Below are 24,204 nucleotides of genomic sequence, written 5' to 3' on the forward strand. Positions count from 1 at the left end.
TTGATCATAATTTATTTAATCTGTAGCCTAATAAACTGTATGGTTTCCCAAATCGTAGTGGGAGGACCACACATGTCATAGCGTGACTCCAAGTTTTTCCCGATATGATGGTTATTGTATCAATATTCGCTCATAAAAGCGTTTCAATCGACATATCTCGCATAATTCATTTTACTGGCACAAAAAGATCCCACTATGTCTAGTGTATTGAGTTTCATCAACATTTGGAATGTTTCCAGTAAAATGTTCTGTTTCCATCAGGCTGGTCATGAAATGTTTATATCCGACATGTACTTTACCAGTATAAAAAGGTTTAATGCAAACCTCCTTAATTTGTACGGCTTTAAAAGCACTGGACAGTCAAAAACACTTTGAGTGATGTCAAATTATACAGTGTAGATTAAGGAAAGGAGACGAGGAGGCCAAGTAAGAGTATTGATATGCACCCTCAGTCTTCTGACCAGACCACTCAGAGGCTCCACTGCTGGTTTGCAAACGGTTTGTCTGAGGGCTGACGCCTCACATGAAAGCTCAGAGCTGTTTCCCAGGGTTGGTAACCTGTATGTGTGTATGTTTGTTAGAGAGTGTGTATAATGGGTGTGTTTGAATATTCTGTGTACATTGCATTGCTAGTTATTTTGGAGTTTAAAGACCAATGATGTGTGTAAACTGGATGACTGACTATGCAGTTTGTGAATATATGTATATTTGTGACATGGGTACAGGAATTATGTGTGTGATAGAGAGAGAGAGAGAGAGAGAGAGAGAGATGAATGGAGAGGGAGGTTCCTGATCCTAATCTGGATTTATTCTCTACCCCAGGTCCCAGTAGAGTTATGTAATGACTTAATCTAGGCCTGTCAATCAAACTTACACAACACTCCCTTCATATTTTTTACAAAACAAACAATTCATGAAATCCTCTATCAAACTATCCCATGCCAAAGCTCTCAGTGATCATCGTGTGACTTGTGTAAGTGACCACACTGCCATGCATCGTTCCAAGTGGATTTGCCTCTATTTGTAAGGATATTACATTCGCTTTTGTGGCACATTTCTTCCTTTGGTTATGTTAAACCTGTTTAGCCTTGTTTGCCCCTGTGGATTTCGTTAGCCCCTGTGTACTCTGGTGCTATATACTATACTGTCCTTGCTTTTCATTGTTAGACATTGTTCTTCTCTATTCTCTGAACAATCATAGAGATAAAGCACATACGCTTTATCTGACCATAGTGTCCCTACTTCTTAATCTACCTAAACTGACCCTCAAATCTATATAAAGATGCCATCCATTGAACTGTGGGAGATTAAACAGCAGTGTGATGATTGCGGCTCTCAACTTCCTGCTATGCTGAGACCCTTATTCTGAAATCAGATAGTCAGGGATATTGTGTATAGGACCAGTATGGGGTTGCCTGTCTTTAGAACAAAAAATACATTCCATGTGTCCTAATCTCAATCCCTGCTTCCAGTTGTCATTCTGATTGTCATTCTGACGGTAACACACACACACACACACACACACACACACACACACACACACACACACACACACACACACACACACACACACACACACACACACACACACACACACACACACACACACACACACACACACACACACACACACACACACACACACCAGAGGGGCATAGCAGGTATATCCAGAGGCAGACAGGCAGTCAGATTATTCAGAAGTTAATGGTTGTATTAAACCGCAGATTACTGTTGAGATATCGTTCCTCCCATGTGTGACTGTCTACAGATGTGAAACAGGACTTATCTATTAATGCACTCAGCGCCAGCCATCTGGGGGGCATGGAGGGGTGGAGCAGGGGGCATACGGTGGGAAGAGGGTTGTTTAAACTGTCTGTAAAATATAATGCAAAGGCTCAACCAGGAAGGGCTGGCATTGGACGTGGGGCAGATGGAAACTCCACATATGATCTGTGTGTGGGTAACTAATGTTGCCTGAACCCTGTCCCCCCCTCCCTGTCCTCTGGGGGCTGAGTTTCCCACAGGATCCTGTGATTCCGAGCTTGTCTCTCCCAGGTGGGCCGGATTCTCTAATCCTCAGAAGCGTGCCATCTGCCCGCTTCTTCCCAAACATTGGATTATTTAACCCAGCACAGCCCACCTCACCGCCCTAGAAAACAAGACATAGCCCCACACAGGCAGAAACTGTCAAAATATACAGGACAGATTTACTGAGTAATTCTCAATAAACCCAGAATAAATTCTGTTAATTAAGAAATAGTAACTCCAAACATCTGGAATCTACAGGTCTGTGTTAGGAGTATTTCCCCTCTTTTGTAAGAAACTGTTTTGCAAACTATATGAAGCCCATATTTCTCAGGAGCTCTGCTCCCTCTTCTATCTATTTGTGCTCTTCTAACTATTTGTGCTATGTGTTTTTTTTTACCTCCACTAAATGCCCTTAATACTGAGATCGGAAATGAGAATGCTCTAATCCAGTGTGCTATGATGTGACGTCCCTGGTCCGTTGCCCCCAAGCTTTCCACAGCTTGCCCTCCACCCCTCCCCTACACACACATCCCCTGGATGCAGCACGTCGGCCCTTTGCTCTGTTAATCCAGTGAACACTCACTACGATCTGCCTGTATGCTCTGCTCTACTCTTGAGCTCTGATGATCCAACAAATGAATGACTGGACACCTCACTCTGAGAAGACACCAACATTCTGTCCGGGATTATAACACTGCTGTGAACGTCATCAGATCAGAGCCCATTAATTGTGTGCTGGGGCTCCACTGGACTCAGTTGGGCCAGTTGAGTATGAGGTCCCATGCCTGCACCGTGACTTTCCTCCTGCCTGTTGCTCTTTACCTCTGTAAGGATGCCTTTCTCTTATCTATTTATGTATTGTATGTCTGTGTGTCTCTGTCTGTGTGTGTTGTAGTGATGTTACTTTAGTGTGGTGAGTGCAGTGTGACACTTCAAAGGCAGCCTTTATCTCACTCTGCTCTTACTAGTTTCCTGTATTTTTTCTGTTCAATTGTTTTTGTTTATTAGAATATTTTAAACGATGGAATAAGTAGCAGGGCAGGAGTGTTGGTTTGGTATGGGGTGATGGTAAGTTGGTCAGGAGAAGAGAGCAATGGTATGGGTGAAAAAGTATTTATTTCTGAATCCATTCGGAAATGAAGGAGAGAGGTTTTACGAAGTACTTATCCAAATGAAATACATGCTGTTCCAGCTTGTTCCGAACAGCGCAGTATGTGTGTGTTTATGTGTGTGTGTGCCTCCCACTGTCGTCTCTCAGGGAGTTGTGGGACAGCTGTAGAATACTATCCCACTGAGTCCTGAGGATGGGGGCGGTACCTCCTGTAGTTTACGGAGTTACTAAAGGCCATAAGAATGTTATGTTGAGAGAGAGAGAGACATCATGCAGAGCAAGAGATTCATTTGTAGAGTGTGTTGCATTCACCCCAACCTTCTCCCTGTGGTGATGCTCATCTTCATGTTCCTTCTCCACCCTCTCTCAGGGCTAATGTGTGTGTGTTTGTGTGTGATTATGTGGTTGTTTGTTTGTATGTTTGCCAATGTGTGTGTACATGTGGTTTACACACACACACACACACACACACACACATACACACACAAAGACACAGACACACACACACGTGATGTAACTGTAACATACAGTATAACTGTAATATATAATGCAGGCTGATGAATGACCTTACTCCGATGCTAAAACCCCAGACGTAAATAAACAAATGAAAAGTAATCTATTAACAGCAGTGGACAAAGGAGCTTATCTATCTACTGTAATTCACATTGATACTCTCCCTCAGGTCTAGCCCCTGTGTGTTGGGCTGTTGCGCTCCCTAGCTCCTGTGGCGTCATCTACAAGAGCTTTGCTCAGTGTCTCCTCACTCTGGGGGACAGTCTGGGTGACACACAGAAAGAGCAGAGCAAACAGGACATTGACACAGTCTGCAGGTGAGTCTCTCTCTGAATCACTCCAGCTCTCTTTTTCTCCTCGCATATTCTCCCATCTCCTCACACAAATAACTGTTGTAAATGTTCATCTGACTAAATCACATTTTCAGACCAAGTCACTCATACAGAATCAGACTGTAGCCCAACATGTGCTCCAATACCTGTAAACACACACACGTCTCACTCCCTTACACGTCCCTCATTCACAACCTTCAGAATTCCTTAGAGTTTAGAGTTCATTGCCCCCTTACAGATCATGGGATGCGTTCCATGTGTGTGCGAATGCGGCACTTGCCGGTTGTCCTGGAGACGCAGCGGCTGTGTGGGAGTCTCTGAGGCAAGAGTCCAGGAAGACACAGTTTTCTGGAAACCTCTATGACATGTGTGCCAGCCGCACCACACTGGCACCCAATACAGTGCCCGTGCCACCCTCCCAGAGGCCACCAACGTCAGACCAGACCAATCAAGAAACTCTAAAAGGGTACACGCATCACCTTGGACCCGCCTACACCACGCTTCTGCTCTCAGCATGCATCTCTCTACTGCTCCTGCTCAGGATGTAGCCCTGGCCTCCCTCAGACTGCTATAGGTTCTCTGTGAGCCTTGTGTTTAAATGGACTGAGCATCAAATTAACCAACACACACTTGTAAAAACCCCTCACTCCAACACACGCAAGCGCACTCCAAAATGCATACCTCCTCCAACACGCATCCACACACACACACACAGAAACGCAAGAAAACACTCCCAAGCGTTATGGACATCATTATTATGCATATTATGTCAAATAAAGTTTCTATGTCAACCTCTCTGTGCAATTGTCTGTATACCACCTATCATTTATAAGAGGGAAGTACTGACATTACTGATACTGACATTACTGATACAGAGTTGCTCTACAATCTACAGGTTGTGTGAACTCTGTTTTTATATGTGACATGTGTAGTGGGGCAATATTTGATACATGTATGTATGCATATGTTATATATACCTCACATGCAACTTGTAAATAAGACTAAGCAATAAGCCCATTAACTGAATTATCTGACTTCATAAGATAAATAACAATATGCAAAAGAATATAGTTAAACCATGTGCAATCAAGTATTATGCTGACTAATATCAAGGAATTGTCACGAGAAGTGAATATCAAAGCAAGTATTATTTAATAACTTTATGAAATGAATGGATTCACATACAAGACATAAAGCTTAAGTTACAAAGCATTAGCAAGCATTCTAGGCATGGTCAGAGAGAGAGACAAAGAAACCATAGCTTGAGCCATGGCACATAGCTCATGGGAGAGGGAGAAAGTAAGAAAGAAAGACGGAGTATCTCACCACAGCAGTTCAGGAACAAAAAATAGAAAGAATGAATCTAAGACCTTTTATAACGTTTCAGTTGTTTGGATTCAGAATCTGAGTTGTTGATCAATAGCATTACTGTAGAATTAACTTCCAATCAGATATCAGACCTACAGACCTGTAAAGACAACAGAACCTCTGCTACCCAGAGGTGTGACAATGGGGGTTGGTGAGATCAACACAGATAATTCTGAATTCCTTAGACAACACAGAGGAATCCTTGCATACAGTTGATAAGTCACTTTAGGGGCGGGCCAGCCACTTTCATGTTTTTATATGAGCTATAAAAGAGTTCACCTGTAAAATGTATTTTACTCAGCCACCAGCTGACTAGATCCCTATATTCCCCAATCATTGATTCTTGCATTGCCTGTGTGGGCACTGGGCATGGAATAGCCACCACACACATTGTGCCTGTGGACTTATTATGTAATGATTCATCATAATGTAAAAATGATATCAGAAGCTGCACTTCACTTAGATACATGTTTGTTTTCATAGTTTCATGTGAGGTTGCTCAGAGCAGTTGCTTTAAGGGGTGCATGCTTTGTTTAATTCAATTGTAAGATGTGAAATCAGACACACATCTGATTAACCCAGACAGTTAGATTGAATAATAATTCATGCATTCATTTGTAATAAAATATATTAACAAGAATATGTATGGTGTAGCATGTAACGTGCAATGTGTGTGTATCCTGTATGTGTGTGTGTTTGTAATCTTTGCTCTGAAATCCTTTCATAACAGAAGGTCATGAGCAGATCAATTTAATCTGTCTTTGTTCCTGCCCAGCATCCCTCGATGCACCCTGACAGCCCAGGACACACTGCACATCCTAGCCATGTGTCAGAGTAGGGGAGGGAGGGAGGTAGAGGGAGGAGGAAACATGAAGAGATGGTGAATTATGATGTGAACATGGTCATGAACAGAAACAAATATTTAAAGAACAGTAGACAATCCCATTTGTGCATGCGTGTGGATATGACAAGAGAGATGAGGAGACAGGTGGATATATTTTTTGTTAATCCTCTTTTTGGTACCTTTATTTAAAAGACCCAATCTACTAAAATCTATTCTCTAGTCTCCCTGTGACCAGTATTTGACCTGAGCACTGGGCCCTGAAATCTCACCCTCAGTCCAGGGTAGATGAAATGATAAAGAAGAGATTCTATGTGTTTTTGCATTAGCAGGTCTGTAATAATACCACTACTAAAACACGCAAAGACTTTGACAAAATAACTGTTCTTTAGGTTCACATTTCTGCATGATCATCATCATCATTATTCTATTTTCTAAACTTGTTTTTGTTTTTTATGTTTTATTTTCTGTAAGAATGGGCCAGTATATTGCACATATGAGGTGCACATTTGGTACTTAAGTACCACCTAGTGGTATATTTTAAGTATTTGCGTAACAAGCAATGAGACAAATTCCCCATACTGTACTATAACGTTTTATTTTATGAGCCCTGGCTATAATCTGCCTGGGATTATCTTGGAATGGACTTGAATGCGGTTCATGAACATTTAATTTAGAACACTGAGCCTGAGAATACAGAATATAAAGTATTACCAGTAACAGAACAGCTACGAATAACTAACAAAAAAAATAATAATTGTTTAGTGCGGAAAATGTGTTGGGTGTAAACCCATGGCTGCAAAATAGCTCCATAGCAGCTCTCTGTGCTTACATTGTACCTGTCTTCAGCAAAACAAGGCTTTCCCAGATTGAACACCTAAACCTAGTGTTGTTAATGCTATCACAGCCTTCTGCAGAGTTAATCCAGCTCCTCAATGAGACAACCTGGTTTGCTGGCTTCAGGGCTCTGCCTCTGTCTGGGTTCTTCCTGAGGTTCTGATATCACCAGCTCTGGGGCATCCCCCGCCTCTGGGTCCAATGCTACTAGGTGATTGGTGGGCGATTTGTTTGACGTGTTGTCACAGACCCTGAACAGTGAAGATGAGTATGGATCTGAGGTAGGTGTGGTCTCTGTGGTCCATACTGTCCCACTCTGATGTATGATTGGATCTACATCGTTGTTGTCTCCTGAAATTACCTCTATCTTTGGCCGGAATACTTGCTGGAAACACAGGTGGTCAATTCAGACACAACACAGCTGACCCAAATTAAATACACTGCTGACTTAAATGCTGTGTTGACCTAATAAAATAAAATAAATGTGAGTAATTTAGAGACTAATTGTGTGTATTTGGAATATGCCTGCTGACTATTGTACAATAAATGCTAAAGGTATTCTATTCTTTCTTTTTTTGTTTAGTTTTTTTGTTGAATTTTACCCCCTTTTTGTCCCCAATTTTGTGGTATCCAATTGTTAGTAGTTACTATCTTGTCTCATCGCTACAACTCCCGTACGAGCTCGGGAGAGACGAAGGTCGAGAGCCATGCGTCCTCCGAAACACAACCCAACCAAGCCGCACTGCTTCTTAACACAGCGCGCATCCAACCCGGAAGCCAGCCGCACCAATGTGTCGGAGGAAACACCGTGCACCTAGCGACCTGGTCAGCGTGCACTGCGCCCGGCCCGCCACAGGAGTCGCTAGTGCGCGATTAGACAAGGATATCCCTACCGGCCAAACCCTCCCTAACCCGGACAATGCTAGGACAATTGTGCGTCGCCCCATGGACCTCCTGGTCGCGGCTGGCTGCGACAGAGCCTGGGCTCGAACCTAGGCTCTGGTGGCACAGCTAGCACTGCGATGCAGTGCCTTAGACCACTGCGCCACCCGGGAGGCCCTCTATTCTTTCTTTTGGGTAATAAAAGTTACAGCCTAGTGTGTGGTATGTAATGTACCTGAGAGAAGAAGATGCAGGTGCTGTCTGGATCTTCAACATCCATATCCTCCAGGTCAGGGAGATCCTGTGGAGTCAGGTGACCATTAGTCAGGGGACAAGGCTTTAGTGCTCTAAATGAAGGTTAGAGTCAAGAGCTAAATGATATGAGTCTGGGGCAGTCTGTGCTTTTGGATAAGATGCTGATGGAGAGGGACTAGATAACAACTATAAAACGTTATTACAGTGTATTAATCACTCTATTATAGTGATAGTGACTGGTAATGCTTGGCTGTGGTGGTCAGTATGACTCACATCAATACGAAGTGGTGGGCGTGGCTCCAGGTGGATGGTCTCCAGGTCCTCTGTCTCCTCTAGCTCAGTCACCATTGGTCCAGGACCGTGCTCTACAATCACCCCAGCTGTCTGAGACTCTGGCTGGCCACATACTGACTGCTCTCTCTCTAACTTCTCTCTCTTTGCCTGCCTTCTTTGTAGTTGTTCTCTCTTTGACTGGTTTAACTCTAACAGTTCTTCCTTTAAGCTTTCTTCTGCTGCTTGCTCTCCCTCTTGGTCCTCTCTCTCTAGCTGATCTCCCTCTTGGTGCTCTCTCTCTAGCTGATCTCCCTCTTGGTCCTCTCTCTCTAGCATATCTCCCTCTTGGTGCTCTCTCTCTAGCTGATCTCCCTCTTGGTACTTCCTCTCTAGCTGATCTCCCTCTTGGTCCTCTCTCTCTAGCTGATCTCCCTCTTGGTGCTCTCTCTCTAGCTGATCTCCCTCTTGGTGCTTCCTCTCTAGCTGATCTCCCTCTTGGTCCTCTCTCTCTAGCTGATCTCCCTCTTGGTGCTCTCTCTCTAGCTGATCTCCCTCTTGGTACTTCCTCTCTAGCTGATCTCCCTCTTGGTCCTCTCTCTCTAGCTGATCTCCCTCTTGGTGCTCTCTCTCTAGCTGATCTCCCTCTTGGTGCTTCCTCTCTAGCTGATCTCCCTCTTGGTCCTCTCTCTCTAGCTGATCTCCCTCTTGGTGCTCTCTCTCTAGCTGATCTCCCTCTTGGTGCTTTCTCTCTAGCTGATCTCTCTCCGGATCCTCTCTTTCTGGTTGTTCTCTGTCTAGCTGCTTCTTCAGTGGCTGTTCATTCCCTAGCTCCTCCTTTTCTGGCTGTTCTCTCTGTGTCTGTAGGAACTCTTCATGGGCCTCCAGACTGTCCTCCACAAATGCCTGGATCCTCTCCTCCCAGCCCGGGCTCTGATTCTGGCTCTGGTTCTTTTCACTGGGGCTCTCAAGTTCTGGAGTTGTAGTGGTCTCATACTCCCCTAGAAAAGGTCAACACACCCTTATCGAACCTTCTCTACGTTGTGTGTGTGTAGGAGGTTTCAAGTATGTGTGTGTGTGTGTGTGTGTGTGTGTGTGTGTGTGTGTGTGTGTGTGTGTGTGTGTGTGTGTGTGTGTGTGTGTGTGTGTGTGTGTGTGTGCGCGTGTGGATATGAGCGTGTGTGTGCGTACCTCTCTCTTGCAGCTCTCTGACTCGCAGTCTCTCCCTGGCTTGGTCTCTGATGGTTGCCATGGCGTCCAGACTGTCCTGGATCTTCCTTCTCTCTCGTGTTTGCCATGATTCCCTCTCCCTGCTCTCCCCCTCTGGACCCGCTGTCCCCCACGCCTCTGCACACGCCCTTCATACCACAACCACATGACAATCATACAGCAACCAAGGACCAACATCACAGACCACACAATGACTCAACCATAAGTTTGACATGCACAGGCAAACAGAGACAAACTGGTAATGCACCTGTCCTTTGGGAACACAGGTCGGTCATCCAGGTACGTGAGCTGTTTTAGACGTATGATCATAGTCTTCCTGTAGTATGGGATTTTCTTTATCACTTCATTTCCCATCAGGTTCAGCACGCGCTGAGGAGGGAACAACAAGGGTGTAATCACACACACACATACACAGGCTTGGGTATATTATCAGCATGAAGCAAGAGTATTTGCATTTTATAGTCAGTGTGTCATGCGCATGGGCATACTAATGAATAAAGATGATATGATCTCTATTAGCATACAGTACTGTTAATCTGTGTGAGCCTGTTGTGAGCATGTCTTCTCACCAGTTCCGGCATTCTCTCCAGCACAGTGAGGATGTCTGGGTCATCCAGCAGGTTGTGGGACATGTCCAGTACACTGAGGGAGAGGCACTGACTCAGATGCTCCACGTCTCCCACTGTCTGCAGCTTATTATGGGCTATCTGCAGGGTGCCCAGATCAGGGAGGCAGGCTGGGAAAATACTAACAAATCAGATAGATGGAGTCACATATACACACACTGAGATAGCCAGATAGGTGTGGTATGTAGAGTGAGGACAGACTCACCAATGTTTTCGATGGTGTGTATGTAGTTGTTGCAGACATTGAGGGTGCAGAGCTTGCTAAGTGGTTCTAAATTCTCCAGATTGTGTATGAGGTTCTGGTGGAGGAAGAGGCAGCGTAGGTCTGTTTGGGCCTGCAGGTTCTGGATGCGCAGAAGCCCGTTGCACTCCAGCCAGAGACACTTCAGCCCTGTGTACTCCTCCAGATTCTCTATAGTGGAGAAGCCTAAGAGGTGGCAAACATAAAGCAAAACATAAAACAAATAACTACATTAGAATACTACAAGAACACTAACAGCGTAGTTATATTCCACCTACAATTCTATATAGACCACACAAAGCTTATGATTTAAATTTCTAGAAATGATTCATGTAACAATATATGTAAATCGTCCATAAACAACAACAACAATTCCACACATACCTTTGAAGTGCAAATACAGTGTGTCATTCAATCGAGGTGTCATGTAGAGTTTATTTTGCTTGCAGTGGTCCTTCAGAAATGTCTTTGTCATTCTGAGGAACATAAAGCGTCACTGGTTAGAATGCTAGACAGAACGAACAATAATGCTAGAAGACTACTGACAGCCAATTCCTAGCTTTTAAGATGACCTTGGACCCGAGTCCTTTTCCTTTTTCTCTTGTTGTTGGGCTTGTATGAGTTTGTCGACTTCTGTATGTGAGGACACACAAAGGTCTCCTTCGATATCGTTTGGCAGGGAGCTGCAGTTCGCCGTGGGGGCCTCCTCTGAAGTGAGAGAGGAGGATAACTTCAGACATGGCTAGACACATGCGATTATTTAACATGTTGCCATGTGCTGATATTATGCTAAATTATAGTGAACTGTCTAACCTAGTTTACTGGAAGTTGTTGACATCGCGTCCAGCAATATTTCTGCATCTCCAGCTTGCAGGGTCGTACTGGATTCCTCGCCACTCTCTTCTTCCACCTCACCGGATTCGAGGGGTTTAGGATGCATCGTCGATTGTTTTAAGTGATTACTACTTCTATATACTATTTACTTGTTTAGTTAACAGTTTGTGTTAAAGTATTAGCCAGTTGTAATAACTTGTCATAAACTCCCTATCAGCTATTTTCCGGTAAAGCTTTTCTGTGTTTCCATAGCAACGGGGAACACCAAACGACGACCGCTATCCTCTCATGATTGGTTGCGCAAACCAGAGTCATATTTAATTTAAACTTTATTTATCAGGGAGTCATACTGAGACCAAGTTCTATTTTACAGATTAGCCTTGAATTACATCAATAAAAGAAAATACATTATAAAAAACAAAGACATTCATTAGTAATAATGTGCGGATTCGATTATGCTAAACCGCGGGGCACCGGGTATGGCACGTTACGTCATCGGGTGATATCGGGGAGGGAGGAGCGCCCTTCCCAAATCGAACAGTAATCTGCGCCGCTCGGTCATTTTGTCAACAAGGCAGCATGGTGCATCGTACAGAAACATACATCGCTTTTCCATAAAATTAATTGTTCTAATTTTCTAACTATTTTTCATTGGGAAGGCAGATAAACCGTTTTTATCTAAAACAATCCCTTTAGCATGGGAAAACACAGAATCCTAGTAATTACTACACGTGCTTAATTAAGTCACTTTTGTTTTGAGCCGACCTCGCCATGGACTTTGAGCCGAGTTCGCCTGGCTCACGCCCAGGAGGTGGCCCGGTTCCAAATCGAATACAATCAACTTTCAGCCGACGCAAAACACGCCGACACGAGCGCCCGGGCAGGATTAATCGAACCGCCTCGATGGCTCCGATATAAACTAATGTAGCCAAGCCGTCTTTACACTTAAACATTTTCATTGGTCAAAAGGACTGACAGTCAATAAATGTTTTCCCCGAGCTAAAAATATGAATATTTACACAGGATACAGCGATTCCAAAATAAAACGTGTATGTAATCAATGTATCCTATTCTGAATTGTAAATCTATTGTCGACCACAAAAAGGCAGAGATCCTATACATCTAGTTTTATTTCTAGTTATGTAATTATATGCATTTATATGAACTAACTCTTACAGTAGGCTTATACAAGTCTACAACGATGATTAGGCTACCCAAAACAAAGCAAGCTAACACCTTAAAGGGGCAATCTGAAATTGCTTCATTCATCTGAATAAAGGAAATGTACCCATTGATTCTTGAAGAAGATAACTTATAAATGCTGCATGAGTTTAGTTCAACTGTCATACCCCATCAGAACCCAAAATACAAGCGTTTCAATCCAATGTTTGGAAACAAAGTACATGTAAATAAACACCATATAGCCTATACACATGGTTAGAACTATAATGTTGACATCATTGATGCTCAGTCCTTGATTCCATAGCTCTGTCTAAGAATGTGACATTGGTTACATTTCTTCAGCCCTTTCCCTCCGCTTTTTACTGAAACGGGTGGGATGGGGGTTTGTTATTGTTTGAACTGCTGATTGCCGCTTTAAAGGTTCAATATGCAGAAATCTCTCCGCTATTTGCTGGTTGCTAACATTCTAATAGTTTGCTTAATTTCAGTTTATGTGACAAAACAAGCAATGCCCTGTATAGTGTAGAGAATCAGTATACCGTCTAAACTACATTTATTGTAGGCTAAAATACAGTCAGCAGGAAATGTTTTTTTATGCTTGAACACACAACGTTTGTGACAGAATCAACTAAACATTTTTTTTTACAACTGACGTCATAGGCTACATAGTGAGAGGTACGTGAACCTTTAAATTGAGGGGTATATTTGAAAAGCGTAGCTTTCTTTGAAGACACCTAAATCAAGGCTTACTGTTGCAACCCGTTGTTCCACGCTAGTGCAGTGACATGAGCAAGACAGAAGGGGATAACACGAGCATGCGGTCGCGAAGCTTCACTCAAAGGGAGCTTGACGCAGTGTCCCGTTCCTCTTATTTCCAGCGCATGTTACCAGAGGTAAATCAAATGCATTGCTATGAAACATAAAATATCCGCCTAAGCCTACATAATTGCACCATAGTGTATTATTCTCATCTGATATAAGTTGCAGTAAACATGGGAAAGTCAGTGCCTTAGCCTTACCTCTGTGCCAAAAAGGTCAAAGGCTGTAGGCAAAATGAACAGATGCTGATCTATTGCCCCTCTAAAGACATGGCCAAATATAAAACGCAATGTAAAAGGGAGCACATTTCTAACAAAGGTCTATGAGACTGGATGAACTCACTGCTGCCATGTAGCAACTGAGGGGGTAGGCTACAGCAAATAAAATAAAATTGTATTTGTCACATGCACCGAATAGAACAGGTTTAGACCTTACCGTGAAATGCTTACTTATACGCCCTTAACCAACAATGCAGTTCAATAAATAGAGTTAAGAAAATATTTACCAAATTAAGTTTTTTTTAAACGCACACAATAAAATTACATAACAATAAGTAGGCTATATACGAGTCAATGTGTGGGGGTACAGGTTAGTCGAGGTAAATTGTACATGTAGGTAGGGGTAAAGTGACTATGCATATATAATAAACAGCGAGTGGGAGGGGGGGTCAATGTAAATTGTCCTGGTGGCCATTTAAATAATTGTTCAGCAGTCTTATAGCGCTCGGGGTAGGACCTGTTAAGGAGCCTTTTGGACCTACACTTGGCGCTCCGGTACTGCTTGCCGTGCAGTAGCAGAAAGAACAGTCTATGACTTGGGTGATTGGAGTCTTTGACAATTTTTTGGGCCTTCCTCTGACACCACCTAGTATATACACTACCGTTCAAAAGTTTGGGGTCACTTAGACATTTCCTTGTTTTTTAAAGAAAAGCACAATTTTTGTCCATTAAAATAACATAAAATTGATCAGAAATACAGTGTAGACATTGTTAATGTTGTAAATGACTATTGTAGCTGGAAACGGCATATTTTTAATGTAATATCTACTTAGGCTTACAGAGGCCCAATATCAGCAACCATCACTCCTGTGTTCCAATGACATGTTGTGTTAGCTAATCCAAGGTTATCATTTTAAAAGGCCAATTGGTCATTAGAAAACCTTTTTGCAATCAAGAGGACAAGTACATTAGAGTGTCTAGTTTGAGAAACAGACGCCTCACAAGTCTCCAGTATGCTGGCCTTCTAGGCAGAGTTGCAAAGAAAAAGCCATATCTCAGACTGGCCAATAAAAAGAAAAGATTAAGATGGGCAAAAGAACACAGACACCGGAGTCGCCTCTTCTTTTCTGACGTTGAGACTGGTGTTTTGCGGGTACTATTTAATGAAGCTGCCAGTTGAGTTTCTCAAACTAGACACTCTAATGTACTTGTCCTCTTGCTAAGTTGTGCACCGGGGCCTCCCACTCCTCTTTATATTCTGGTTAGGGCCAGTTTGCGCTGTTCTGTGAAGGGAGTAGTACACAGTGTTGTACGAGATCTTCAGTTTCTTGGCAATTCCTCGCATGGAATTGCCTTCATTTCTAAGAACAAGAATAAACTGACGAGTTTCAGAAGAAAGTTCTTTGTTTCTGGCCATTTTGAGCATGTAATCGAACCCACAAATGCTAATGCTCCAGATACTCAACTAGTCTAGAGAGGGCCAGTTTTATTGCTTCTTTAATCAGCACAACAGTTTCAGCTGTGCTAACATAATTGCAAAAGGGGTTTCTAGTGATCAATTTGCCTTTTAAAATTATAAACTTGGATTAGCTAACACAATGTGCCATTGGAACACAGGAGTGATGGTTGCTGATAATGGGCCTCTGTACGCCTACGCAGTTATTCCATTAAAAATCAGCTGTTTCCAGCTACAATAGTCATTTACAACATTAACAATGTTTACACTGTATTTCTGATTTTAATGGACAAAAAATTTGCTTTTCTTTCAAAAACAAGGACATTTCTAAGTGACTCCAAACTTTTGAACAGTAGTGTAGGTCCTGGATGGCAGGAAGCTTGGACGCAGTGATGTATTGGGCCGTACACACTACCCTCTGTAGCGCCTTATGGTCGGATGCCGAGTAGTTGCCAAACCAGGCTGTGATGCAACCGGTCAGGATGCTCTCGATAGTGCAGCTGTAGAACTTTTTGAGGATCTGGGGACCTTTTCAGTCTCCTGAGGGGAAAAGTTGTTGTCGTGCCCTCTTGATGTGTTTGGACCATGATAGTTTGTTGGTGATGTGGAGACCAAGGAACTTAAAACTCTCGACCCACTCCACTACAGCCCTGTCAATGTTAATGGGGGCCTGTTCGGCCCTCCTTTTCCTGTAGTCCACGATCATCTCCTTTGTCTTGCTCACATTGAGGGAGGTTGTTGTCGTGGCACCACACTGCCAGGTCTCTGACCTCCTCCCTGTAGGCTGTCTCATTGTTGTCGGTGATCAGGCCTACCATCGTTGTGTCGTCGGCAAACTTAATCATGGTGTTGGAGTCGTGCTTGGCCACGCAGTCGTGGGTGAACAGGGAGTACAAGAGGGGACTAAGCACGCACCCCTGAGGGGCCCTGGTGTTCAGGACCAGCGTGGCAGATGTGTTGTTGCCTACCCTTATCACCTGGTGGTGGCCTGTTCGGAAGTCCAGGATCCAGTTGCAGTGGGAGGTGTTTAGTCTAAGGGTCCTTAGCTTAGTGATGAGTTTTGTGGGCACTATGGTGTTGAACACTGAGCTGGTGGGAAAGGGAAGTGTCCAGGTGGGGAAGGGCAGTGTAAAGTGCGATTGAGATTGCCTCATCTGTGGATCTGTTGGGGAGGTATGCGAATTGGAGTGGGTCTAGGGTTTTCGGGATGATGGTGTTGATGTGAGCCATGACCAGCCTGTCACGCCCTGACCTTAGAGATCCTTTTTATGTCTCTATTTTGGTTTGGTCAGGGCGTGAGTTGGGGTGGGCATTCTATGTTTTGTGTTCTATGTTTTGTATTTCTTTGTTGTTTGGCCGGGTGTGGTTCTCAATCAGAGGCAGCTGTCTATCGTTGTCTCTTATTGAGAACAATACTTTGGTAGCTCTTGTCCACATGGGTTTTGTGGGTAGTTGTTTTCTGTTTTTGTGTCTGCACCAGACAGAACTGTTTCGCTTTCGTTCTCCTGTTAGTTGTTTTTGTTCGATTTGTTTTTTTATTATTAAATCATGAACACTTTAAACGCTGCACCTTGGTCCACTCTTCCTTCAGCCCACGAGAATCGTTACACAGCCTTTCAAAGCAGTTCATGGCTACTGACGTAAGTGCTACGTGGCGGTAGTCATTTAGGCAGATTACATCCGGGGCAGGGCTTGTTGTAAACCAGTACTCCTGTAGTTAAGCTATATGGCACTACCTCCTCTAAAATATGCTTCCAGGGACGCTACTACCTCCAATGATGGCATTAGCCAATTGTTAATCACAGTTGTTTTTGTATACACAGCGTGAGGAGCAAGGAAGGGTTTATGATGCAGTGTTCCATCTCAGGGAGGGGTATGAACCCAAAGTGTCACGTGATGACAAGGCTGTGAACCTTACACTGAACATTAATAAGGAGGTAAGTATTTACAAAGTTCTTCTCTGGGCCATAATCTTTCTGAAGATGTCCCTTCATTTTTGCCAGTCCACTTAGAACTCTTACTGCCCATTATTGATGTCATTTTGCATTTTGTCCTGTTGCACCAGGAAAGGGGTAGACGGGTGCCTGTCCTCTCATCGTCTATGTATGGCTGGCATGTAGACAAGCCCCTGGAGGCTCCCTACAAGAAGAATGCACGCGTGCAGATGGTGAACAAGGGGTTCTTCCGATCCCGAGGGACCTGTATCCCACTGGATACAGAAATGGGAGAGTTGAATGAAAAATGCAAACCTTAATAAAAGATGCAAAGTGAAACTTTATGCACTGTAGGATATATATGCCAAACACACACACACACACTCATATACATTTGCACCCAGAAAGACAGGATCTGGACAGAGATCAGCTAGAGAGCTAGCAACAAGAGGGTGAGAGGTCAGCCAGAGGGGGAACAAGCACAGCAGCAGAATAAAGTACTGATACTACGAGATAACAACATTTAAGCCCTTGTTCTACTTACCCAGAGTCAGATGAACTCATAGATACCATTTGTATGTCTGCATGCAGTATGAAGTAGCGGTAGTTTCGTGAGTCAATACTAACTAGTGTTAGCACAATGACTGGAAGTTTACAGGTACGGTAGCATTGCGAGAGAGAGCAACTACAAAAAAGAGAGAAGCTAGAGAGAGTGGTCAGTATCTGGCCAGCCAAAATCTCAGACAGCTGAGGTGATCATAGAGCAGGGTTGGAGAGTAACTGATTACATGTAAATAGTGTAATGTGTTTTTTTTAAAGTGCTAATGTACTCATTTACATTATCAGCAAAAATATTGTCCCTTTCCATCAGTCTTATCCAAAAGCACAGACTGCCCCAGACTCATATAATTTTTCTCTTGATTCTAACCTTAATTTAGAGCACTAAAGCCTTAACCCCTGACTAAAGGTCACATGACTCTCCACATGATCTCCCTGATCTGAAGGATGTGAATGTTGAAGCTCCAGACAGCACCTGCATCTTGTTCTCTCAGATGCATTGCATACCACACACAATGAAAGAGGAAGAACCTGAGAGAATGTATTCTCTATTGTTTGACAGACCTCTGATGCATGCTATTTGTCAGGTGCACCTGAGAGATGACCATCTGACCCCTGACCTGCTCATGATCCTAAAGTTCACATTACAAACAAGGAGGGTTTTCCATCTGTCAAAATGACCATTTGTACTTGTAAATCACAAACGTTTACCTGCTGATCATACAATTAATTTCATTTTGCAAGGATGGCCACGGGAGACTAGATCCTCATAAATAAGCCACATTAAACCATGCAGTTGTCAGGTTCGCTGTCAGCACGCGTCACGTTATCCTATTTGCTCAGGTGATACTGTTTGCTTTTGGCACGAGTCACTCTCGTGCCGAATTCCTTTGAGCATATTTTACTCTCAGTGGGCCTCTGTGTCGTCTGAGTTAACTCGAATTCTAGACGAATGTCGCTCGTATCAATTTTACGCACATGCACCGCGCTCCTCTGTTCCTATACTAGCGGCTGCCAGCCACTGTTCTTCATATAACTGGACAAAGAGCTGATAATCACTAAACAGTCACCAGATGCAAATACAATCTGTCGATATAATCGACAACTATCATCAGAAATCAAGCGATATGAATCAGACAGACCCACTAGTTGGTCAGAAGGTTCAAATCAACATATCATATCGTGGTGTAGATGTACTGTAGATCGAATTGCACTCAATGCATGTTCTTCCTTACTATGGGTCATATTAGCTGGCTATCCCGGGGTAAAAACACGTTTAAAAACCCAGTACGTACATTTGACGAAGGGATAGGACATCATAAGATATTCTAGTTTCAGCACAATTAAAATGATCATTACCCCCTACTCGGAAATTACGATATGAAACGATGATTTGAACCTTCTGACCAACTAGTGCGTCAGACGGCGCCCTACTGTCTGATTCGTATCGCTTGATTTCTGATGATTGTTCTCGATTATATCGACTGATTGGTTCTGTATGAGGTGAAACAGGGCATATTATCCCATTGGACAAACACTGGTTGAATCAACGTTGGTTACACGTCATTTCAATGAAATTACGTTTAACAAACATGGAAAATGCATTGAATTTAAGTATGTACCCAGTGGGATTACATGTGTCCCAGTCACACACACACACACACAGTCAGAAACAAAATTACACACACACACACACAGTAACGGTCGCAGCCTGGTGTCATATTTGTCACCTCAGAGTGAAATGTGTTGGCTGTTTTATCTGAGTCCACCTCGGCTTCTCTTGTGTAATCGTGGCGATGCGCGTGGATGCCTCATGGACAGAATGAGCGGCCACCTAGGGTAGGCCTATATATACAGTATATATAGCACAAATGTATGAAAGACTACTTTTTCTTTCTGAAGCCATAACGCTGAGGACTCTATGGTACTGGAAACTTCAGCGACACTTAAATTAATCTCCTCACACTCTATAGCTATTTGAGGCTCAGGGCGCACTTGAAGGCAGAAGGGCTTTGAAGCGCAACGGTAACATCTGCCATCCCGACTCCAGGAAACTGTACTGCAAAGACGGACAAGGACGGTGACCTGTGTGGCCAAACATGGAAGAACTTGCTCGTGAGAGTATCAGCCTGTTGGCGAGATCTGCGTCGCACGCGGATCCCCCACGGCTCGGTTCGTTCGGTGCCATCTTCATAATGCTCAAATCTGCCCTAGGCGCGGGACTGCTTAACTTCCCGTGGGCTTTCGAGAAGGCGGGAGGAGTCAATAAAGCCATCAGCGTTGAAATGGTGAGCAAAATCAAGAACCAAAATAGTGGGATTGTTTAAAAAAAAAAGTAAAGTAATAAAACAGAAAACCCTTTTTTTTGTCCACACAATCAAGAAATGTGCTGTAACTTGGTGTCAATTCAATCAAACATGCACTATGGGAAATCTGTGGAAGTCATAGCACCCTTGCACCTTGTTGCACCCTTCATTAAAGTAAAAATTCGTTTACTTCATCCTGTTAATACTTAAATGTTCTCATATTAGTTTGTGTCTGTGTCACGGTGGTGGACTGGCCATCTGGCATATTGGGCAAATGCCAGATGGTCTGTTCCATTTCTAGCCCAGTGGGCCTGTTTTGCTTGTTTTTTTGTTGTTGCACAAAATGATCATTAACTGGCTAATAATGGGTGCCTCGAGGGAAAAAATAGGCCGGTGTGTTAGAAATGTCAGGACTGATTTCTGGTCCCAGTCTGCCCCTGTGTGTGTTTGCCTGTGTGAGGCCGCATACACCCATGGCCTAGGCCTGCTTTGTTGAATTTCCGTTCCTTGGTGTGAATGAGATGCGTCTTTTCACAGGCTAACTCTAATGAAGGGCTCATGGGTCAGGAGCCAGGCAGGCACACATGCATGTATACTGTAATAGCAGCAGTACCCACAGTGAATGCCTGCCTGTGTGTGTATTTGTGCTTCTTTCTGTATGTCTCTGATGGGTGGATGATTTACTCCATCAGGGCTACGACACACAATTAGTCTAGTGGTTTCCATCTCACTGTATCATTGATGGGGAACATGGTTTGCATTTAAATTGCCAAGTGTGAGCTCCCTGTCAAACTTCTAGCACTTATCCAAACAATTTTAGGGATTCAATTCAGGGAGGAAGGGAGAATAGCACTGGAACCATTTATGTGCTCAGACATAATGATATCTGTACTGCAAAACACTCTCCTTCAACCCCGACCCCCAGGTATCACTGGTGTTCCTGATCAGCGGATTGATCATCCTGGGCTATGCTTCGTCCATCAGCAGAAAGAATACCTATCAGGACGTGGTGCGAGAGGTGTGTGGGGGGGCCATCGGCCAGCTGTGTGAGGTCTGCTTCTGCTTCAACCTCTTCATGATCTCTGTGGCCTTCCTGGTGGTGGTGCAGGACCAGCTAGACAAACGTGAGTGATAACGTCCAGACCAGCATTGGCACAGCATCACGTCGTTCACACAATGGCCCCATAGCCACAGTTATAAATGGAAAATGGATGCGGTTATCTGATATACCGATAGAACCACCAACGTCCTGAAAATGTTTTAACGTGTATCTATGAGTGTTTTCTGTATGTGTTCCAGTGTGTGTGTCTCTGTATGAGACTGTGACGGGGTCCTTTGAGGGCGAGATACCGTACCACTGGTACACGGACCAACGGTTCCACCTCTTCATCATGTGCCTCATCTTCATCCTCCCTCTCTCCATCCCTAAAGAGATTGGCATCCAGAAATACACCAGGTGTGTCGGTTGGAGCGGGGGTGCTTGCCTGTGTAATATGTGTTGTGCATGTCTGTGTGTGTTAAAAATTGGGATACTACATGGCTATTCAGACCCCCTATTTCCCCTCTCTTTCTCTGACTATTTGACTCTCTCTGTATCACTCAGTGTGCTGGGCACTCTGGCTGCTACATATCTCTGTGTGGCTGTCATTGTCAAATACTACATGATGGACGAACATTCAGCCGTCATTACCCCAGAGCACAGTGAAGGGTCAGTGAGTGTGTGAGTTGGTTTGTGTGAGTGTGTGTATGTATGTGCATGTATGTTTGTGTGCACGTGTTTCTTCGGCAAGTATGAGTATACTTGTCCATATGATGTGTGTGATAATCTGTTATTCCCTGTTTTCTATGTTTTCTAGAAAAGATTCATGGGCCTCAATGTTCAGCGTCGTCCCCACCATCTGTTTTGGCTTCCAGGTACAGAACAATCTTTTAACTGTTTGAAGTCTGGAGACAGTATCTGTACTATAGGGTTATGCATTTTGATTGTGTGTGTGTTACACTGCTACAACACCTATACTCTGTTTGTGTATTATTAGTATGTATATGAATGTGTGTTTGTGTGTTGCAGTGCCATGAGGCCTGTATAGCCATCTACAGTAGCATGGAGAACAAGAAGCTCTCCCATTGGGTGATCATCTCTGTGATCTCTATGCTCTTCTGTCTGCTCATCTACACACTTACAGGTGAGCTGGCCTGTCAATCATGGCATGGTCCCTCCTTCCTTGAAGTAAATCACTGATAAAAGTGGTTGGATTGGTGAAAGCAGTTGGATGGTTTTAGCGTTGAGCAGTGAATACCTCAAGGAAAGAAGGATGGATTTTAGGATGCAAGGAAGTATTCAATGTTCAATCTTTCTCTGTTCTTAGGTATCTTTGGCTTCCTGACGTTTGGGCGCACAGTGGCGGCTGATATTCTGATGTCATATCCTGGAAATGATGTGGTCATGATCATTGCCAGACTGCTATTTGGAATATCAATCATCACCATCTATCCAATTATACTTCTGTTGGGAAGGTAGGGCCCCACTTGAACAGCACAAGAGGTTGTTTCTGTGTGTTACCATGTAACTGAGTCTGTGTGTAAATTTATGTTCATTGCACAGGTCTGTCATTCTGGACCTGATGTTGCGAATTCGTCGCCGTCGGCACGGTGGGGTCACACACTCGTTTGAGAACCAATGCAGAGTGATTCTGACTGTCATCTGGATCACAGTCACCCTCCTCATCGCCATGTTCGTCCCTGACATGAGTGAGGTCATCAGCGTTATCGGAGGAATCAGTGCCTTCTTCATCTTTATCTTTCCTGGTATGAAACAAAGTGTGTGTGTGTGTATATGTAGGCATGTGTCTGAGGTTGTTTGTGACTCACAAGCGTTCCTGTGTTGAGCTGATCCTGTGTTTGTGTAAAACTTGTGTCAACTAACATTGAGATGCGTGTTGCAGGGCTTTGCCTGGTATTCACTATGCAGTCAGAGCCTGTGTCACCCAGAGTCAGGTGAGTGGAGTAGTTTGAAGTTATGAGATCCCCTGGTGGTTTTGTATTGAATCACAAAATGCCCACAAAACATGAGTTAAATTGCATACTATTGCATTACTATTGTAAACATTCATGAATGTACCTGATTCCACCCATTTCATTCTCTTTTGTCCCTCTGTCTCTCTATCTCTCTCTCTCCCTCTCTGCAGGGCGGTGTGCACTGTGTGGGGTGTGATTACTGTAATTGTTGGAGCCTTCATTTTTGGACAGAGCACTACCATTGCCATTATGGAGATCTTCCACAAATTCTGATAACCATCACTGTCATCTTTGCCAGTGTCATTATCAATAAAACAACATCATTATGATTGTACCCGGGTTCTGTTTGAGGTTCATCATGTTTTTAAAGTTGAGGTTCATGGGAGTCAGAATTCATACATATTGATGTAGTGCTGCTATATCAACACTGCATGGGGAAATTGATCTATGTATTTATGTATGCATAGACATGTATGTGCATTCATAAATTATTCTTCCTTTGTGGCCATCACAACTAATCACAACAGATATGCAGCTACAGTCCAGTCAGCGTGCAGTGTGTCATGTTGCAGAGCTGTAGCAGGGGGCAGTGTTTCATAGGGATGAAGGCAGGAAGACTGAATGAGTTCCTCCACAATGAGACATTGTAAATAAAGACTGCACCTCGAAATGACAGAACATATGGAAACACTTCCATTTTCTCTCCCTCTATACGTATTTTTGTTGTTGTTGCTCTGCATCTCTTCTCTCCCACTCTCCCTCCCCACTGACTTCCCTCTATCCCAGCTGTGAGTACTGGTATATCAGTGATGGTGCAGTGTAGAGCCCGACAGCGGAGATGCTGAATATGACTGTTTTAGTGTTAACCAACATCAGACTCAGGAGTTATAGCAATCAATCAATCAATCAAATGTATTTATAAAGCCCTTCTTACATCAGCTGATGTCACAAAGTCCAGCCTAAAACCCCAAACAGCAAGCAATGCAGGTCTGGAAGCACGGTGGCTAGGAAAAACCTCCCTAGAAAGGCCGGAACCTAGGAAGAAACCTAGAGAGGAACCAGGCTATGAGGGGTGGCCAGTCCTCTTCTGGCTGTGCCGCGTGGAGATTATAACAGAACATGGCCAAGATGTTCAAATGTTCGTAGATGACCAGCAGGGTCACATAATAATAATCACAGTGGTTGTAGAGGGTGCAACAGGTCAGCACCTCAGGAGTAAATGTCAGTTGGCTTTTCATAGCCAATTATTCAAAGTATCTCTACCGCTCCTGCTGTCTCTAGAGAGTTGAAAACAGCAGGTCTGGGACAAGGTAGCACGTCCAGTGAACAGGTCAGGCTTCCATAGCCG

At 43.7% G+C, this 24,204-nt stretch overlaps 4 protein-coding genes across 4 annotated transcripts; 3 read left to right on the plus strand and 1 right to left on the minus strand.

Moving 5' to 3' along the window:
* The first annotated feature begins 2,575 nt into the window (after positions 1-2,575).
* Positions 2,576-5,120, plus strand: LOC139563098 (neuritin-like protein). Its single transcript, XM_071381378.1, has 3 exons — positions 2,576-2,854; positions 3,822-3,969; positions 4,223-5,120. The coding sequence occupies exons 1-3, from the start codon at positions 2,668-2,670 to the stop codon at positions 4,530-4,532; spliced, it is 645 nt and encodes a 214-aa protein (XP_071237479.1). The 5' UTR covers positions 2,576-2,667; the 3' UTR covers positions 4,533-5,120.
* On the minus strand, positions 5,120-11,616 carry LOC139563097 (dynein axonemal assembly factor 1-like). Its single transcript, XM_071381377.1, has 10 exons — positions 11,348-11,616; positions 11,107-11,242; positions 10,919-11,010; positions 10,499-10,720; positions 10,237-10,403; positions 9,915-10,036; positions 9,629-9,795; positions 8,441-9,438; positions 8,148-8,213; positions 5,120-7,415 (listed from the first exon to the last, which is right to left on the minus strand). The coding sequence occupies exons 1-10, from the start codon at positions 11,472-11,474 to the stop codon at positions 7,113-7,115; spliced, it is 2,400 nt and encodes a 799-aa protein (XP_071237478.1). The 5' UTR covers positions 11,475-11,616; the 3' UTR covers positions 5,120-7,112.
* A 1,497-nt stretch (positions 11,617-13,113) lies between these two features.
* Positions 13,114-17,321, plus strand: LOC139563148 (cilia- and flagella-associated protein 90-like). Its single transcript, XM_071381466.1, has 4 exons — positions 13,114-13,225; positions 13,327-13,443; positions 16,867-16,980; positions 17,109-17,321. The coding sequence occupies exons 2-4, from the start codon at positions 13,336-13,338 to the stop codon at positions 17,295-17,297; spliced, it is 411 nt and encodes a 136-aa protein (XP_071237567.1). The 5' UTR covers positions 13,114-13,225; positions 13,327-13,335; the 3' UTR covers positions 17,298-17,321.
* A 2,043-nt stretch (positions 17,322-19,364) lies between these two features.
* On the plus strand, positions 19,365-23,190 carry LOC139563147 (putative sodium-coupled neutral amino acid transporter 8). Its single transcript, XM_071381465.1, has 10 exons — positions 19,365-19,823; positions 20,767-20,965; positions 21,141-21,297; positions 21,445-21,549; positions 21,698-21,755; positions 21,910-22,024; positions 22,208-22,355; positions 22,444-22,646; positions 22,784-22,835; positions 23,027-23,190. Exons 1-10 carry the CDS (start codon positions 19,635-19,637, stop codon positions 23,127-23,129), a joined length of 1,329 nt encoding a protein of 442 aa, XP_071237566.1. The 5' UTR covers positions 19,365-19,634; the 3' UTR covers positions 23,130-23,190.
* The last annotated feature ends 1,014 nt before the right edge of the window (positions 23,191-24,204 follow it).

The sequence above is a fragment of the Salvelinus alpinus genome, chromosome 33 (genome assembly GCF_045679555.1).
Source record: "Salvelinus alpinus chromosome 33, SLU_Salpinus.1, whole genome shotgun sequence".
Classification (NCBI taxonomy): Eukaryota; Metazoa; Chordata; class Actinopteri; order Salmoniformes; family Salmonidae; genus Salvelinus; species Salvelinus alpinus.

Excerpts from the sequence above, each read along its gene's own strand:
- LOC139563148 (XM_071381466.1), top strand. The coding sequence starts at position 13,336 with ATGAGCAAGACAGAAGGGGATAACACGAGCATGCGGTCGCGAAGCTTC. Across the intron at positions 13,444-16,866 it reads TCCAGCGCATGTTACCAGAG|CGTGAGGAGCAAGGAAGGGT; the intron begins GTAAATCAAATG and ends TTGTATACACAG. Across the intron at positions 16,981-17,108 it reads CACTGAACATTAATAAGGAG|GAAAGGGGTAGACGGGTGCC; the intron begins GTAAGTATTTAC and ends CTGTTGCACCAG.
- LOC139563097 (XM_071381377.1), bottom strand. The coding sequence starts at position 11,474 with ATGCATCCTAAACCCCTCGAATCCGGTGAGGTGGAAGAAGAGAGTGGC. Across the intron at positions 9,439-9,628 it reads CAGAGAGCTGCAAGAGAGAG|GGGAGTATGAGACCACTACA; the intron begins GTACGCACACAC and ends GACCTTTTCTAG. Across the intron at positions 7,416-8,147 it reads CCTGCATCTTCTTCTCTCAG|CAAGTATTCCGGCCAAAGAT; the intron begins GTACATTACATA and ends CTGTGTTTCCAG.
- LOC139563147 (XM_071381465.1), top strand. The coding sequence starts at position 19,635 with ATGGAAGAACTTGCTCGTGAGAGTATCAGCCTGTTGGCGAGATCTGCG. Across the intron at positions 19,824-20,766 it reads AAGCCATCAGCGTTGAAATG|GTATCACTGGTGTTCCTGAT; the intron begins GTGAGCAAAATC and ends CCCGACCCCCAG. Across the intron at positions 22,025-22,207 it reads GCTCATCTACACACTTACAG|GTATCTTTGGCTTCCTGACG; the intron begins GTGAGCTGGCCT and ends CTCTGTTCTTAG.
- LOC139563098 (XM_071381378.1), top strand. The coding sequence starts at position 2,668 with ATGACTGGACACCTCACTCTGAGAAGACACCAACATTCTGTCCGGGAT. Across the intron at positions 2,855-3,821 it reads GCCTGTTGCTCTTTACCTCT|GTCTAGCCCCTGTGTGTTGG; the intron begins GTAAGGATGCCT and ends ACTCTCCCTCAG. Across the intron at positions 3,970-4,222 it reads GACATTGACACAGTCTGCAG|ATCATGGGATGCGTTCCATG; the intron begins GTGAGTCTCTCT and ends GCCCCCTTACAG.